Source organism: Monopterus albus, unplaced genomic scaffold (assembly GCF_001952655.1).
Source record: "Monopterus albus unplaced genomic scaffold, M_albus_1.0 scaffold141.1, whole genome shotgun sequence".
Lineage (NCBI taxonomy): Eukaryota > Metazoa > Chordata > Actinopteri > Synbranchiformes > Synbranchidae > Monopterus > Monopterus albus.
Window position 1 is genome coordinate 1,589,734 of NW_018128021.1, and position 17,366 is coordinate 1,607,099.

Here is a 17,366-nt window from a genome sequence, read left to right on the forward strand (position 1 = left end):
TTCCCCCGGAGGAGCTGGAGGAAGTGTCTGGAGAGAGGGAGGTCTGGGCATCTTTGCTTAGACTGCTGCCCCCGCGACCCGGTCCCGGATAAGCGGAAGAAAATGGATGGATGGATGGACCAAAAACCAAAACATTTTGAGCTTCATAAACATAGATGTTAAGTGTTGCATTGAAGTGCATACAATTGTATAGGTGTACCTAATAAAGTGACCGATGTGTATAAGGACATGTTTATTAACAACAAATGGTCCGACCCTGCTCACATACTGTGAAGGGACGTTTCTGCAGCCCAGCTGCTGAACTGTTGGCGGGGTGCTTACATCCATACAAAGCTACAGGGATCCTTTACATGCCATCTTAGTTGTTTACTTCCCTCCACTCAGCAACTGCATATGACATCCACTCTGTTGCCGATAGATTCCCAACTGAAAGTTTTTCTTATTTTGCAGCTTCTCACACATTTACAGACAGGTGTAAGTAGTAGTAGCAGTAGTTCTTATCAACAGGGTATTATTTTGATTGTCTAGGTGAGCAACTTTAAATGCACAGAATGGGTGCCATGTTTCAGTCCACTATCTAGCTCTATGTATCTATAGTGCACACAAGTTTTTTTTTCTAATCTCACATAGCCAAACCTCTGCTTTGTCCAGCTGCTCATGTTATTAGAAAACTCTCAAATAGCATCTGACAAATGGTACCCGAGATGCATTGACAAAAACAAAGCCTCAAAAGTAAAATTAACAAAGTAGTCTACTTTACTGTGACCACTATTGATTTTAATCACACAAAAGACTTAGATTATATAGAAGCATTCACCAAAAACTGGAGACCGCATCTCCAATTTACAGTATCAGCTGTCTTTTTACTCTTCTTTCGACTCTGTATTTAATGTGTGAACAAAGATGACATTGTGCTTCCTTTTTAACTGTTGCCTTTAGCTTTTTGCATCGATTTTAGTTTAAGAACTGTAACTTGTAATAACATCAGCTGTAATGCCTGGAGACTGAAAAAAACTCTGAATTGTATGGTCACTTTAAAGCTCCAAGAGTCATGTTATTAAGACTGATGACTCTTGGGGGGTACAATCAGAAGCTCTGCACACTGGTAGCTCCATGGTTTTTTAAAAACATTAAGGTAAGATTAACATATCAGTCTATGATGGCTACATGGAAATACAAGCTTAGCATAAAATTACATACAGTAGCATGTGGCTGAAAATCAATCTTAAACCGATGACAAAGCAACAGGAACGTAATGTTAAAGATTATATTTAATAACAAGGTCTTTATACTTAAGGCAAAATTACCAGGAAAAGTTAACATTCAAGAAATTATTAGTTTCATGATGCATGTTTGTTTCTAAAAAAGACATACACTAGTCGATTTTTAAAGGAGTTCAGGGACTTTGACCTGTATACAATGTTACACGTGGCCAAAGAAGCGGAATGACAGCGAGCAGCAGCCTAAACTTATACATGTTTGTTGCAGTAAACCCAACTTAATGTATTACTGCTAAGACTTAACCAGAAGATGTTACATTTAAGTTAGAACAGCTTGAGTTACACAGTATATTATGTTTGTTCTTATAAAAGCAAAATTAACCTGCTTTTGAAGGGAGTTTGGTCAGTTTCTATCAACAAAAAGAGCTTATGAAGTGAAACAACGTGTGCTGTACTTCAGAGAAGAATCGTGAACAACTTTTGACTCCAGAATCTGAACCACTGACCTCAGCGTCAACCCTGTCCATCAGTAAACAGTCTGCAGAAACATGCTTCCGCTTCATATAGTTTTCACTATACATTTACTGTATTTCAATTTTTATGAATTAAGATTTTACACAAAGTGTGCTTAAGAAATACCTGATGCTTCTTTGACAGTAGTTTACATTTCTATGCCTCTGCACAGGCGACACCTGAAAAAATAATTCTACATGGTCTCAACCTGTACACTTGACCGTACAGTTCAATTAATTTGTATAGCACCAAATCACAACAAGCCATCTCAGTATCAGTATAGAGAAAACCCCAACAAATCCCCCTTGAGCAAGCACTTGGCAACAGTGGAAAGGAAAAACTCCTTTTAAAGAAAGAAACATTCGACCCCGACTCAAGGCGGGTGGCCTTCTGCCTTGACTGGTTGGGGTGAGTGGAGAGTTTTCATAATCATCACCTCATGAAAAACAAGGCAACTCACTTTGAGTGTCTGAGCTTATTTAGAGTCTGAGTTGTCTGTCTCTGCCAGGCTCCTCCCTCCCAAGAACCTAAAACACACGGTATCGCAGCTACTGCATAACAGAGCTCTAACAAGACCATCTACCTATGAAACTGCTAAACGTATCCCCACATCAGTGATAAGTTACAGGGGTGTTTTGTCCAGCTTCAGTTTCCTAAGGTTGGGCATCAGTCAAAAAAAAAAAGTAAGTCACTCAATCGTAAGTACAAAGACAAAGATTTTATCAAGTGGACAGAAGTAGATACCTGACGTCTCTGAAGAGATCAACAACTCGTGCAGAGGCATCATCGTTGATGAGGGTCTTTGTCTTCTTCACAGCTGAACACTGCAACTTCTGGGTCCCAGCTTTTCTGGTGTGACAGGAAACAACATATCAGATTATAGCCTGTCAACCCTTACAGTGGCTTCATTCTCCCTGACTGGTGCTTTCAGATAGTCAACTAGGGTGCTGTGGAACAGTGCAGTTAATTTAGAAAGAGGAGGAGGGGGGAAACAAAGATCTAGTCACCACAAGCATGGTCCTGAAACTAGGTACCTGCACATCTCCTGACTACCCCAGTCACTTTTCCAGCAAATATATAGGTTTAGAGAGGGACTGTCCAAACTACCAATAACTTGAAAGCGCGGACTCCTTCACACACTGAGAAGAAGGGAAAGGAGAAAAGCCTCTTATGATGCGAATCGACTTGGCCTTGTTCTCTGTAGTGTGGAGAAGCCCTGGCTTTAGAGTTAATGACTAAACTCTGCCCTCTGTAGGACACAAGACTAACACAGAATAGATGGCCATGTTGGACAGACAGGCAGTGAGAAAGAGAAAAAGAAAGCCAAGCCGAGAAAAAGAAAGCTAAGTCGAGAGAAAGAAAGCTAAGTCGAGAAAAAGAAAGCTAAGTCCCTTCAATACTTTGAGTGTATCTGGAGGAGCTATGGCAGCAAACCGGTCCCACATCATGGAGGTTGTCAGATGGTTAGTGACCGAAGCTCCTCAATCTGGATATGACAAGCAAAGACAGATAAACCAAGTTGCCATGACGACCATGTTGGACAGAGACAAAAAGCCTCGTCTTGTCAGTCCTCACCTTATGAGCGTCCTGCCATGCAGCCACGCCACGACCAGCACTGCTTGTTGTGGTGTCTTATGTCATACACCTGTAGGAGGCACTGAAGGACAGGACTGTCTAAACAAAGTTTAGTGCTTTTAGATTGTTTCATATTAAGTGACAGGATGTCTCTGCTATTAAACACAAAGTAAACAGCCCATACCACTGAGTGAATACCGCCCCAAAGAGCCCAGACACCAGGACATAACCTTAATATCAAGTGTGATTTTATGGGTTTTATTTAATCCAGTCATGAATCTACACAGTCTAGATCAAGGAATGAATTTTCAAGCTCAGCGTGATTCAGATGTCCTTTCTGCTGAGTTTCTGGTTCATAATCTAAAGCTGTGGGCTGTTGGGAGGAGTCAGTGTCCACATTGTCTGACCACAAACAGGCTCCTGTTCACCACTATGTCAGGCTCTAGTCAGTTATTTGTTTCAGTCATTCTTTTTCATTAAAAATGGATTAGCCGTTTCCATCTTGGCCAGTGCAATGAGAAAAGTGGAGAGGAACACACCAGCCTTTGGTTTTGGAGTGAGAAGTTCAACTGTCACATATTAAGGGTGAAACATTTGCATGTCCAGATACTTTTGGCCCTATATAGTCTTTGCCTGCTGTACACAAAGCCTGTGCTTTTAAAGCCGTTTGGCCACCCACCTTAGAGGTAACACAGTTATGATTATATATTAGGCTGTCGCAGGTGAAGACTTTGCTACAGTGCGAGACTTCCCTGTGGGCATATTAGTCAATTCTGTTAACATGCCCTGCTGTGCCGGGCTCCGGATTAGTTTTTAATTACATTCAATGGAGCAATGTTTCACCAGCCACAAGCGCAATGCAATATTGTCTACAACAACCTTCTCCTCTGGGTGAAAGCAGAGAGTCTGTGAGTAATGTACATTTTACACATACATTCAATCTGCGTAAATTAAACAGCTGACACCACACCACGCTGAGCCACCAACAAGCAAACCATTCTGACTTTTGTCAGATGCTGAATGCTAGCAGTACTCGCTCCTTGTGGTGTTTGTGTTGTTTAATGCGATTTGAATGTCAAGAAAATTGCAGGTGTGTCAGTTGAGAAAGCACTTACAGAAAAGAAAAATATACTAAGTGTCACAATAATGTACTGTAAATGTAAATTCCCACTACTTTTAATATGAGTTGGCAGAGAAAATACACAAACAAACAGATTTTCAGCTTATTTTGTCTGAGTGTACTTTTACTATGATGACTTGATACAGTAGTTTACTGCAGGTAGTGCATCGCTTCATCCCTTCACTCACTGATTTATTTCTTTGCTCAGTTTCATAACACTGTATGATCAAGGTGAGGTAACAGCAGCAGTACACAGCAGACCATGAAATCCACCACACACTCGGGAAGAAAAAAAAGAACACACACACATCTGGAATTCAAAGGACTCAGCATTTTGGCAGTTTTCCCGGTTGATTTGTGTTTCTGACTGCATTAAACACAGGGCTCTAAAACAAAACAGTGGAAAAGATAGTACTGTAACAGCAGCAGAACTCAGGGAACCAAATAAATAATATCCTTGAATCAAATTCTTAAGTCAGTGTGAGCTAGAGAAAGAGATTTAGTGCTCTCACACTCGGTGTGTCATGATATAAAATAACGGAGTGAGGAAGCAGATTATCACTTAGCTAAAATAAAACTATCACCACTTCCATGTTTCTTGCTTATGCACACAGTTTAAAGTAAATTCTACAGCTGGACCCCAGAGGTAGAATCTAGGTCCAGAAAGGAGCTGAAGCTGCTGCAACCTTCCTTCACCTCCACACAGCCATAGCCCTCTTCTCTAACGGGGCCATATTTTCAAACATGGCTCAGTAAAAAGCAAAGCTCAACCATCCACGTGTCTCACAGTCTGAGCACGACATTATTCGAGTATCTTGTGGTAGGGGAAGAGAGGCCGGCCTTCAGTGAAAGCAGGGATGTCCATGATGGCTATGGCGCCTGCCATCTTAGGAGAGGCAGGAAGGAAGGTTAGCTTAGACACTTCACCATAGGTTGAGCCACATAAATTCTCCTCTTTGCCCTCTTCCCCTTCCTCATCACTCTCTTCAGCACCAAATCCCACCACCTTGAGGAGACAAAAAAAAAAAAAATGTTGTCTCTCCTCAACTCTCTCAACTCAACTTTATTTATATAGCGCTTTACCACAGCACAGCTGACCAAAGCACTTAACATATCATTCAAATATAAAAACAACACATAAAAAGCTATAAACAATAATTGTGAGTGTGTTGCTACATGCACAAAGGTAAAGCAAAGAGTAAATGACATCTTTTGTCCGTCAAAGACAAAGACATTGCTTACATGCATGCTGAGTTTGCGGCTGTTTTGTCCTCTGTGTTCTTGAAACCAGGAGACCAGTTCAGCCCTGCTCATCTGCTTTAGAGCCGCAATCTAAACACACAGAAACACTGATGATAAAAAGAGTACTAGGTGGTCTGGATGTCACCAGACATTAACAGAAGGTGTAACACTGCATTTATCAATATGTTTATATTAACAGAGTCAAATAACTACAGGTGATGTGAAAGTGGTGGGTGGTAGTGACAGCAGCACAGAATTACAACAATTTTTAAGCTTCTCTTAGGCTCAATGTTTCAGATTTTTTACATCTTACTTATTGTTTGGTTCAGTCTCACTGTTAGCATCAAACAAGCTTATTAATTAACTGTACGCAACCTAGCCAGCAGCAAACACGTGGGCACATAAATTCAGAGGCTAGCTGGTAGAGCAAGTCAAATATCACCAGATATTTCCTTCAGGAAATGGTGGAGACCAAAAATGAAAGTGAATACTTATTGTATTATCTGATTTATATTTGATGCTGTGTCTAGTAGATGTGCTAAATGTTAGCCACTGCACACTTTAAAATGTCAGGGCTGTCAGTTTGTTTTCATCTTTTTCTTTCCCTTGGAGGTCTTAACCGTTTAATGAGTTTTACAATTCTTGGCAATATTAGGTCTGAGATTTGGCATAAGTTGCTGTCAGGACTGAACAGCACTTGGAACTACAGTTCATATTGTTTTGTGTGTTCATTTTGTGACATTTATAAAATATGTATGACAAAGGTTGGGGCAAATTGCAAAAGTTTGTCAAGCGTTGTCCTTACCTCTCTGTTGAGCCTATCAAACACGTACTGCTGTGTAACCACCTCAGTCCAGTTCCTGTCCACCTCCTCCCCGAGGTGTGTGTCCTCACACTCCTTCAGCTTCATTAAAGCAGTCACCTATAAAAAAAAAAAAAAAAAAAAAACACATACACACACAGTGCACAGGGTGTCACACTCCTCTTCTTCCACTTCTACAGCTAAGTGGTTAGGAAATGTGCTATTGAAGCACCAAGGTTAAGTGAAGAGCAACATTTGACTTGTGACAAACCTTTCAGATATGTATCATTTTGCTGTGAATGTTATGCTTCTCCATAACCATATGAAACTCACAAATACACAAAATAACACTCACAAGGACACAGACCTGAGTATTAAAGGCCTCTTCAGTCAGAGCATTGAGCTTCTCCTCAAACGAAGCCAAGAACTCTTCAATCTTTAACTCCACCAGCTCGGTACTGAGAGGAAAAAAAAAGGTTCATAGGAGAAAAGAGATATACTGGAGGCTATAGGGTATATTTGACTCCCGTGGTCATTTATCAGTTCCATGCGCTTCTCTTTCCTGGGCCACATATATAAATCGTAGCTTGGGTTCAGGTGAGCAGTAAGATAGCTTACACCTTAGTTTTGTAAAAGTGGTTGAGATAAATTGCACCTTGCTTCTGGGCAAAGCAGATTACAATTGTGTTGTAGACTCACTTGAACTTGGTTGCCTGTGTTTCCACAGTGACAGAGAAGCCCAGAATGCCTGAGGTGTTTCTGCAGGTGGGGTAGACATGGTACCTGCAGAAGGAGACATGAAGATAAAAAAAAAAAAACAGCATGGAAAAGCAATGTGGAGAGGCAGATAGACAGATCAAACTAATTACATGAGAAAGTGGATTACATATGTCAAACATTGTCCCACTTGTTCAGAAGTATCACTAAAGTGCGTCCACAGAGATTATTACATGCTTTTATATCCAGCAGACTAGATTATTGTAATGCTCTCCCCTCTCTGGTCTAAAAAGAGAAGAGAGAAACTCACCCCAGAGTCTCTTTGGTCCTGAGGAAGTCAAAGCAGGGTTCCTCCATGTGCATCTGAAAAACAACAACTCAGTCAAAGACAAGGGGAAAACCAGATGGACTGACAAGATGAATGGAAAAAAAAAGTCAGCAAAGAAAAGAAGTAAAAGACTCCAGTACTTACCACCAACAGTTCCATCAGTGTATGCTCCCTTAAGGCCTTAGGGCCAGACTAGACGACATATCGAGCAAAGAAATATGGGAGTGAAATATGGAGCATAAAAAAAGCCAAATTCGTACATAAAGTTCTGTCGAAGGGAAGACACATTTGATGTGCTGCAGATGTGTGTGAGTGAGTCTACCTGATAGTAAACAGTGACTTCAGAGTTGGCGTCTCCCCTGTTGAGTGATTTCACTTTACAGATGTGATGCCTCAGAGGAAGCTCCACCACTCTGAACATCACTGGCACCTCTTCTGGCAGCTTGGAGAACTGCAACTTACTGCCACAGGAAGCCAAACAAGGTCAAAAAGTGGAGGATGGATTGAAGAAGGAAACAGGAGACAGAGGAAAACAGGTAAGGTGGCAAGGACGCGAGGTAGAAATATAGGAGGGAGAAAGTTTGAAACTACGGAATAAAGGAGAAAGTGTAAGTGAAGAAGGTGAAAGGGGACTCATGAACTGAACAACTGACACTAATGCAAATTACGGTGTTACTATGGTGGCAAACAAATCTATGTGATTGTATAGTACTGGTCTTCTCATTAGGGAGTGTATTCAGTGTAATAGCTGACTTACTCTTTGACATACTGCAGGAACTGCACTGACTCCTGTGGAAGAAACACAATACAAGATAATTAACAGGTAGAGATGAGACAAAAAGAGTGTGAGGAGAGGGAATCAGCAAAACAAGAGAACAATGTCAAGTGCACTCAGAAGCAATTGATGCAAGTATAAATCCATTAACTAATCAGCTAATTTTATTGTTAATCAATCTACTTGTTGGGGTACCAACTAATGTCCACTCACAGAGCTGCTGAGGTTGCCCTGCACTAGTCCTTCAGCGTACACCTCGGCCTTGAAGCTCCGGCTGAACTCCATCAGCTCATCGCTGCTCAGACCGGCCGACAGAGCCTGATACTTCTCCACCATGGACCAGCGAGAGTGCTCCAAGATCAGCAAACGAATGTCTCTGAGACAGAGGAGAAGGGGACAGTGAGAGGAGGTGGCTTTTCCTCTTAGGGCTGTCGCACATTTCACCACTAGAAGGCATCATAGACTTGATGATGACCCAGTTGGTGAGATGGAAATGCCAATGAAGAAAAAAAAAAAGGCAAACAACTAACTTGCCGAGCTTCTCTGGTTTAATGAGGATGTTGAAGTAGGTTTTTTTGAGCTGCTCTGCGAACATGCTGAAGACGTCAGGGGAGGCAGAGAAATCCGCCAGGTGGTCAATGATCAGGTGAAACAGTAGCTACACAGAGAGATGACAGGAAGACAGACAAGATGTGGAATCACCATCATTATCATGGATGTGAGCAATTCAAACACGTCTGTGTGTGGGTGTGCTCGTCTCTACAACATGTGATTTGGCATGTAAGACATTATGTGGCTTGAGCTAAGCTATGTTTATACTGATCACTGGTTTAAAAGTGATTTAGAAATCAAGCACTGAAATTGTGTATCATTACAACAAGTTGACACCAGATAAAGCCACAGTACACCACTTTTCAAAAAATATATTTTTATTGTGGAACTATGCTCCATAACTTGTGTTAATGTGGAGTGGTGCCATCGAAGCCTCCTGTGACCCAGACTCGTTGAACAGCACTGGCAGCAGAGCAGAGATATTAACTTCTAAGGTTTTGGAACAGGATTGACCTCTCTAACCAATCAGAGATTTTCAGTTATTTCTGCTTGATCTGTAAATTTTGTTGCATTTTCATTTCTTGTATTTTCATAGTGACAAATCTCTGAAGAGCTGGGCAGAGAGTGGCGCAGCGCAGCCGAATGTAGTAAAGCATAGTTGAGCAAGGAGAGGGAGCTCTGGGCGGAGCAAAGTGGATTGATTTTGGAGTTTCATATCCTCATGTGCACAAGGGCATGGACGAGAGGCGTGCACGCATTTCTATTCATACTTCGAATTGAGGGTTGGTTTCCAAGCATTGTGGCACACGCACAGTCAGGGCTTTTGCTGTGCAGACTGTCCACGTGGACAAACTTTTGCCCCGCACACGGACGTCAACTAGGAGTCCACGCGGACCTGGGAAGATGACATTACATCACTCAACCTTAGCGGACATGTGGATGCTAAAGCATGAATTAAATTACATATTGTAGCTTCAAGCAAAAGTATATAGAACTTCCAACTAGCTTTATAAAAGGATATTAAATAATTTCTTAAAGGAATAGTCTGACCTTTTTCAAAATTGACTTTCCTGCCTAGACTAGATGAGAAGATTAATGCCACTCATGTCTGTATGATAAATATGAAACTGCAAACAGTTGTGAATTAGGTTAGCTTACACTTGTGTTTGTACAGGTTAAACAAACTAGATAAAACTTGATAATCAGTGAGCTTCATAGATGCTAGCAGGCAGGTATACAAGATGAACTATTCATTTGACAGGTTGTAACAAATACTAGATTGTAACTGTCATCCACCCAAAATGGGCAATACACCTTATTAAAGGCAAACTGCAGTGGTCTACATAATATGGTGAGCTATGAAGTTTTAAGTGATGATTTACAACAACTGAAAATGTTATCTACTGCTCCTAAACCCTTTGTAAAGTCTGCCTTATTAGCTACTGTATTTAAAATAAGTAATATACATGTAGGCGACAGTTAAACAAGGAATCAAGTCCATATGTTGTGGGGCAATATACAGTAATATTAGGATTAATTTCATGCATACATTTTAGCATATGTACTATGTTTATGTCATGGTTAACATTACATTACAAAGATTCTGTATAAATCAGTTGTGGTTTTATGCATGAAATCATATGTGCAGCTTTGTGTTTTCTCCTTATGCATTCACTCACAGGCAGTTTATGGTTAAATCCTTTGACCTTGATAACCAGGCCATGTTCACCGGCGACCAGTTTATAATCGAGCTGGGCCACTTCAGCCTCATAGGCCGGCTCTGCCAGGTTGTGTCCTAGGATATTGACCAGCAGGTCGAACAAGACCACACTGGCAGGGAGGGGAGGACGGGTAAGGATGGAGAGAAGGCAAAGGTGTGTGAAGAAAGAGAACAGGAAGGAGAAAGGTGAAAAGAAAACAAAGGAGGAAAGCAAAAATAAATTGAGGTAGGGAGAAGTAGAGGAAAAGAGGTGAGAAGGATGAGTGGAATTGGACAAAGGGATTGAAATAAATGAGGCAGTAAAGGAAGCAAGACAGAGAGGAAGGAGAAGGTGACAAATAGAGCAAAAGTGAGGAGTAGGGATTGGGGAAGAGGAGGGGAAGATAAAAGGAAGGTAGATAAGAAAATAAAAGACGTTTGAAGTGATAAACAGGAACAGTAGAAGAACAGCAGATGCTAATAAGTGTTACAGTAGAAAACAAACAGTGTTTTCTCAAGGTCATATCTGCGCCTGAACTTACTTCTTCGCAGACTGCTGGATTACAGGAGAGATTAAATGGAATCTGATGTAGGCTGCAGCAAGAAAGGACAAACCAGTGTCAACACCCCCCTAATGATAATAAATGTCCTTACAGAAACTTTGTGCATGCTAAATGACACACAATATAGGCACAAACACTCGCACATATTTCACCTTTTGGGATTCTGAATTTGTTGTCCTTCTTGTACCACAGGCAGCCCCTGTCGCTGTCAACCATCCGGACAGGAAACTCCGTGTCCGGGCAGTCAGAGGGCTTCAGGGCGAAGTCGGTGGCTGAACAAATACACATAAACCATCATGGTTTCCATACAATCTACAAGTAACATTCTACAATTGAATATGTCTGCTTTGGGAATAAACATGCACAGACTTGACGACACAGGGAAAGATGTTGCCCCCAAAGAAATAACACAGGAACCCCACTAAGGGAAGACGCGTTGCTGTGGCCTTCCAAAATGTATTAAACAGAACACAGAACAATGCTAAAATGTAACAGCCCTTAAGGTTTTGTCACAATCAGACCAGAGGTCCCTTGTTTGCCATGTTTGAGTAAAAGAAAAAAAAAAAAAAAACACAAACAAAACGTAACTGTTCATTAAAATAGTCCAATTAGAGTGGATACCTGAACTGAGCCCAACAGGACCCATCAGTACTGGTCAGGTTCAGTCACATAGGTCAAACTTCAGGCAGTTGGAGCACTGAAATGCCTGCTTCATTTAATGATAAGGGGAAAAACTCTGAACAAACTCAACTGCATCGGGCTCGGTTTGGGTTCAGACAGAAATATGCGGCCCGATCCATGCTCTAACTCCAACTAGCCTGCAAAGGGAATTGGATTTGTGTCACTCAGATTGATGGTGAAGGATTTGGGGGTTTTATTTTTTTTTTAGATGGAAATTGTAAACTTTTAGTCTAGCACCTGCATCATGCCAAGATGTTTGATGCACAATATACCTTTATAACAACGTTGCACAAGCTGATGTCTAAAGCCCCGTTTGGACAAAACTAATATGTGGATGGCATTTTAGCTAGTGGCTTAATGCAGAAGTTGCTACTGTGGTAGGCACTGATTCACTGTTAGGAAACAACTTTCATCACTCGTTTTACTTTCTCTCATTGCACACGCTGATGTTGACAAGCTACCTATAAGGTTAGTAAAATCCTTTTCTGTTCCCTCAGTTGTTGCGCTGTGTGCTGAGCTAATGAGACTCAGTAACAGTAAAAACTTTTAAATGCAAAGTATCTCTCCAGACTGGCCTTAAATTATGGAATAACCAGTGAGTTTGCTGAGAAACAGCAGGTAATTGGGGCCGTAATTATAACTGAGGTGCAGGGTGAAAAGCGTATATGCTCTGAATGGGGTTATAAAAATCACTAAGTGGTACATTTATAATCAGCCAAAATCCTCCAGAGAAATAAATCATGTCCAAATGGGGCTAAAGATGTATAACAGAGAATGAGTTTGCAGATTTGAACATGAATTACAGCACCTTCATTAGATCAATGATTAGCAAGGGAGTATTACAAATGAAGGAGTACATTGTCCTGAATGCACTGTTCCTCCAAGACTGATCAATAGATCTGATAAGTTGTTTGACGAATGAATGGACAGTGAAATTACAAACTGCTCAAATCCTGTTCACGAACTTCTTAGCGGACACTTATCCGGTACATGTCAAATTTGGCCAAAGACACACATTTGCTTGTGCACAAACACGTTTATTCACCCACCGATGAATTTGTTCTCAGAAAGCTCCAGGTTTCCCATCCAGCGCTCCATCCACTCCTGCTGGATGTCTGTGGGAAGGGAATACATCTATTAGGACACAAGATATATTTGCAGTTTAGATTAATGTTTCTGAATCGAGGGACCTTAAGACCTTATCTCACCGAAAATGAAATATTTTCTAATTTAAATGCTGTTCCAGCACTATTGTTCACTGTCGAAGAGACAGAGATAAATGCTGGCATTTCTGTTGCTGGCTCTCTGCGCTGTATCAGGCTGAATATCACCACACAAGGGGGAAAAAGACAATGTATTCACTGAATGCCTACATTGCTGGAAGAAGCTGTTACACTGATGGTAAACCGCATGCACGCACACATACACACAAAGGAGCACACAACGCACCCTCCATGCTATATTGTGTGCCAAACCACTTCTCCCTGAGGGGACACTGGCCCTCATGTTCTGGTGACAGTAGCATCAGGTTGGCTTTCTCAGGAGTGAGGAAGGATAGAGCTGCACGGATCACCTACACACACACACAAGCAAATAAAGTCAACAATTCAGCAAAGAGAGCAGAGAAACAAGATTTCTCTTTCATCCGTTTCTAAATTACTTGTTTATGTGAGAACAATTTCAGCTGTCAATCACAATAAGAGGCAGCAAAACTGAAAAAGACGTTGCTGTCAACACAGAAAATCTGCAAAGCTGCAATTAGACTGAAACTTCTGTAGCAAAATAATATCCACCGGTCAAAGGCAACACCAAAAACTCCAATAAATATATTTCTGGGATGTAAAGGTTTTAACTACAAAATCATTAGCGTGCACAGGAGAGACCCGTTTCATTATCATTTGTATCTAAAAAAAAGAAAATATAGGATTTTAGAATAAAACCCTGAACTGGTTCACTCCCCAAACTACTGAACTACTTACATCTGGGTTGAACTCAAACATCAGCTGATCTCCTGTCAGGAAATCTTCTTTCGGGAACAGCTGCATGTTCTCACAGATATCCTCGACATACTCTATAGGGTCAACCTGACAAAAAGGAAATCAGTCTCACCAGCCATAGCATGCAGTACCACTTATACCAGCTTCTACCCAAAAAGCTCAAATGTCATAATAATGCTCTTGGTCCAAAAAGGATTCTGGATTCATACCTGCTCCTGATAGTGGAACTCATTTGCTTCAATCTTTTGAATTTCTTCATATATTCTGGATGCATGAACACAAAGATAGAATTATTACCTTTATTCATTCCAGACAAAAGCTCAAATGTCACAACATTAACATTCTTTAAAAGCTAATAAATACATCAATGACAACAGCCAAACAAACGATGCAGCCTTCTACTCAACAAGTACATCTTTGCTGTGTTGTTTCGTAAAACTGTGTGTGTGTGTGAGTGACAGTGCCTTTGCTGTGGTCCAAGTGTCTGAAGCATCTTCAGGTACTGGAACACCAGATGAGTCACCTGAAAAGGACCAGACCACAGGAATCACGTCATAATTTGAAAGGGCTTCATCATTAATAAATTTATGAGTATTGCCACATTCATTTTGTTGGTAAAATTGCTGTGAAATCCCTCTTTGTTGCCATTAATGATGGGGTTTAAGTGAAATGTGCTGTTAATTTTGATAGACTGTAACAATTGCACTGATGTGAGAAAAACACTGCCAATCATGTTGCCTATGGTTTTAGAATTACAGTCATTAGAACAAGCTATGACAATCAAAAGGAAAAAGGTGACTTCATCTGAATACTAAACAGAAAGTAATGTATGTATTTATTTGCCCCCTTTTAAAGATTCAGACGCGTAAATGAAAATGTCAACTCCACCTTAAGAGTAATAATTATTAACTGTGAACAAAAGGATTCTGAGTCCTGACCAATCTGTTTGTAAGAGGAGAATACAGGAGGACACACAGGGCTTTCATAATGGCTATGGATGCAATGGGTGCATGTATCGTAACAGGAAACAAGCAGTTTTCTATTAAATCTGAGCAATTTCAAAGAAGTAGGTTTTCTGAAACTTTGTGACTCACAACAGTAAAAGGTACACTTTGTTTTAAGCTTGTGGTTTTCTTTGCACATTTTAATTAGATCAGGTTTTTTAATATGAGGTGCCAATTTTCTGTAGTTCACAACATACAAAGACATTTTTGCAACTTTTCTTTAATGAAAATTTAAATTGTAATAAAAATAAAACATTGTATTAAAGTTTTATATTTGTCTCCCACTCTTTTTTTTTTAACAAACCAAACAAAAATGAAATGCAATATTTGTACTTCTCTAAATATAAACTGGGGCAACAGGTAATAGAACAGAAGAATATCTGTTACTACTGAGGTGCAGTTTATATTTGCTGTGCTTTACCGCAGGTTTAATACACCGTACATATACATGCATTTCATATGTAGCAGGTAATTCCCTCGTTGTGTACTTTTTGTCTGAGATTTGGACGTGGTTTCCCCTTCTCCAAGGTGTTTCTGTAGGCTCCTCCGTGCACTATTTGTACAATAAACACTTACAATGCACCAATGAAGACCCCCGGTACAAACAGGAGGGAGAGCCTCGCTCAAGGTGCACGCAAGTTGCTATTTGCTGTACACGCTACACTTTTGGTGTGTGTCGCTGCGTGCGCAATGTGAACTGTTGTGCCTCTAAATCTGACCGGCACAGAATCAGAAATCTCAGAATGATCAACCGGTCACTGGTCAAGGCTGATCAAGCTGAAAACCGACCATTTCCGGTCTCAACGTCTCTAATTTTAATAGGTTTTTTAAAATTCATCTATTAACCTGTAAACCTTTAGCACTTTAAAGGAATAGTCTGACATTTTGGGAAGACTAGTGTTCAGGCACCCAGGGGAGATTCCAGAAAGTTTAGCGGTCTGGATCTCTTTTCTAAGTCTGTTCCCCCAGTGGATAGTGTCTGATCAACAAATAATCCAGTTCAGCTCCTCTGTTCTTTTGTTGTTTGCACTAGTTTTATATTTGGTGACTGTCTGTGTGCCTAGTAGGAGGAGAAGCGCAGTAGGAAGCATGTCACTCATAATACAGCAGCACCTTGCAATTTTGGTGTCAAGACAGAGAGTTTTGTGCCAGCTATAGTACCTTCCGCCTGCTAGTTTCCCTAACCGATTTAAAAAGCACATTTAAAAACAAATGCTTGACTCAATCATGACAGCACTGAACTGCATCTATTATAATTGGCTAATGCTGTTACCTGTCCTTAACACAACCACTTACACAGTACACTGAAGCATTTTCCTAATTCCCCTGTCACCAAATTAACCTCCAGCTAACAAAACACAAAAAAGTACGACACTTATTTGGCACAATTTGCATTCTACTGTTGACTGTGTTTTGCCTTTTGCATTATGATTCATAAAACTACAGTAGCACTCTCTTATCTAAACAACTCCAGGTTCATCCTCTGAATGAAAGAGTGGAGGATAAAGTGCTTTTGATCACAGTAATCAACGTCCTCAGGGCTGTTGCAGCATTTATACAGCAGTTATCAATGTAAGTTTGTTGATTAAAACATTTTCCATTAAGTACTTTAGATTAGAAAACAGTGCTTCTGTTGAATGATCACTAAACTGCCTCTCCGTTTAACAAGTGTTGTCATAGCAACTGCTAACACACACTGCCTCCTTGAAATTACCTGTCGTACCAACAAAACACAAGACAAAAAATAAGCCAGCTGTGTCCATGCAGGGTATATCTAACTTACACCGCTTCAAGTTTCTGTTTTACGTCTGGTATTAATTCAGATCAGTGAACAGACAGTTACATAAGTATGTCAACATTTTAACATCTGCACCATGAAGACAAACATACAAGTTAGAGTCTCTGTAATCTCACAACAAATGATTTGCATGGTCAACTAAGAACTGGATACAACTATGTAAACCACTGCATATGATTCTGACTGATTGAAAAAGAAAAAGAAAAATGATGATATTTACCTGGTAGAAATTTAGGAAACCTTCATCGGTGAGAGTGATGGTGATGGAGAAGATGGAGTAGGTGGTGTTTTGGTCAAAGCCAGTTTCACTGTTTCCTCCAAACAAAGCCAGGGCCCAGCACCTGCACACAGAGACATGAACACACTAATTAACATTGATTTTAAAACTGGGACACTGCCATAAACTGGAAAGATAGAAGACTTGGCTTTAGATACTCAAACACTTTGTGGTCACACTGAAACAATAAATACAGCTGTAATAAAAAAAAAAATCCCCAAATAAAACGCAGGTATCGTTCTATTATGCACTTCCCAGTCCTTGCAGGAAGCTTTTCATTCATTTGAGAATGAAAAACAATTTGCAGACACTAGAAACTTAAGTCTGATAATCCTTCAAAGTGAACCTCATGTTTTATTTGATCTATATAAATGCGTTGTAATTGTGTAACGATGCACTTCGAAGAAAAAAATTGGTCTGAAATGTCTCCACTGCACTGCTACGCCAGTAGAATACACAAAAAAGTAGGGTGTACTTTTGAAAATGGGCCACAGTGATGTGGA

General features: G+C 40.5%; 1 protein-coding gene and 1 long non-coding RNA gene across 4 annotated transcripts in view; both read right to left on the minus strand.

The window, feature by feature from the left end:
* Positions 1–2,576, minus strand: part of LOC109968004 (uncharacterized) — a 20,024-nt gene extending 17,448 nt beyond the window's left edge. Inside the window, exon 1 of the long non-coding RNA XR_002276028.1 lies at positions 2,478–2,576. This is a non-coding gene — a long non-coding RNA (uncharacterized LOC109968004). The remainder of the gene's footprint in view (positions 1–2,477) is intronic.
* Positions 2,577–4,457: 1,881 nt separating this feature from the next.
* Positions 4,458–17,366, minus strand: part of LOC109968018 (nardilysin-like) — a 77,085-nt gene continuing 64,176 nt past the window's right edge. For all 3 annotated transcript variants that reach the window (XM_020613997.1, XM_020613996.1, XM_020613998.1), the window contains exons 13-32: positions 16,807–16,927; positions 14,249–14,307; positions 13,994–14,048; positions 13,767–13,871; positions 13,237–13,360; positions 12,837–12,902; positions 11,259–11,378; positions 11,086–11,137; positions 10,524–10,674; positions 8,823–8,950; positions 8,506–8,668; positions 8,275–8,306; positions 7,840–7,978; positions 7,662–7,709; positions 7,500–7,552; positions 7,172–7,255; positions 6,840–6,930; positions 6,476–6,592; positions 5,671–5,760; positions 4,458–5,434 (exon numbers count right to left, since the gene is read on the minus strand). In XM_020613997.1, coding sequence (XP_020469653.1) covers positions 5,231–5,434; positions 5,671–5,760; positions 6,476–6,592; positions 6,840–6,930; positions 7,172–7,255; positions 7,500–7,552; positions 7,662–7,709; positions 7,840–7,978; positions 8,275–8,306; positions 8,506–8,668; positions 8,823–8,950; positions 10,524–10,674; positions 11,086–11,137; positions 11,259–11,378; positions 12,837–12,902; positions 13,237–13,360; positions 13,767–13,871; positions 13,994–14,048; positions 14,249–14,307; positions 16,807–16,927 — 2,002 coding nt within the window. In that variant the 3' untranslated portion in view covers positions 4,458–5,230. The remainder of the gene's footprint in view (positions 5,435–5,670; positions 5,761–6,475; positions 6,593–6,839; positions 6,931–7,171; positions 7,256–7,499; positions 7,553–7,661; positions 7,710–7,839; positions 7,979–8,274; positions 8,307–8,505; positions 8,669–8,822; positions 8,951–10,523; positions 10,675–11,085; positions 11,138–11,258; positions 11,379–12,836; positions 12,903–13,236; positions 13,361–13,766; positions 13,872–13,993; positions 14,049–14,248; positions 14,308–16,806; positions 16,928–17,366) is intronic.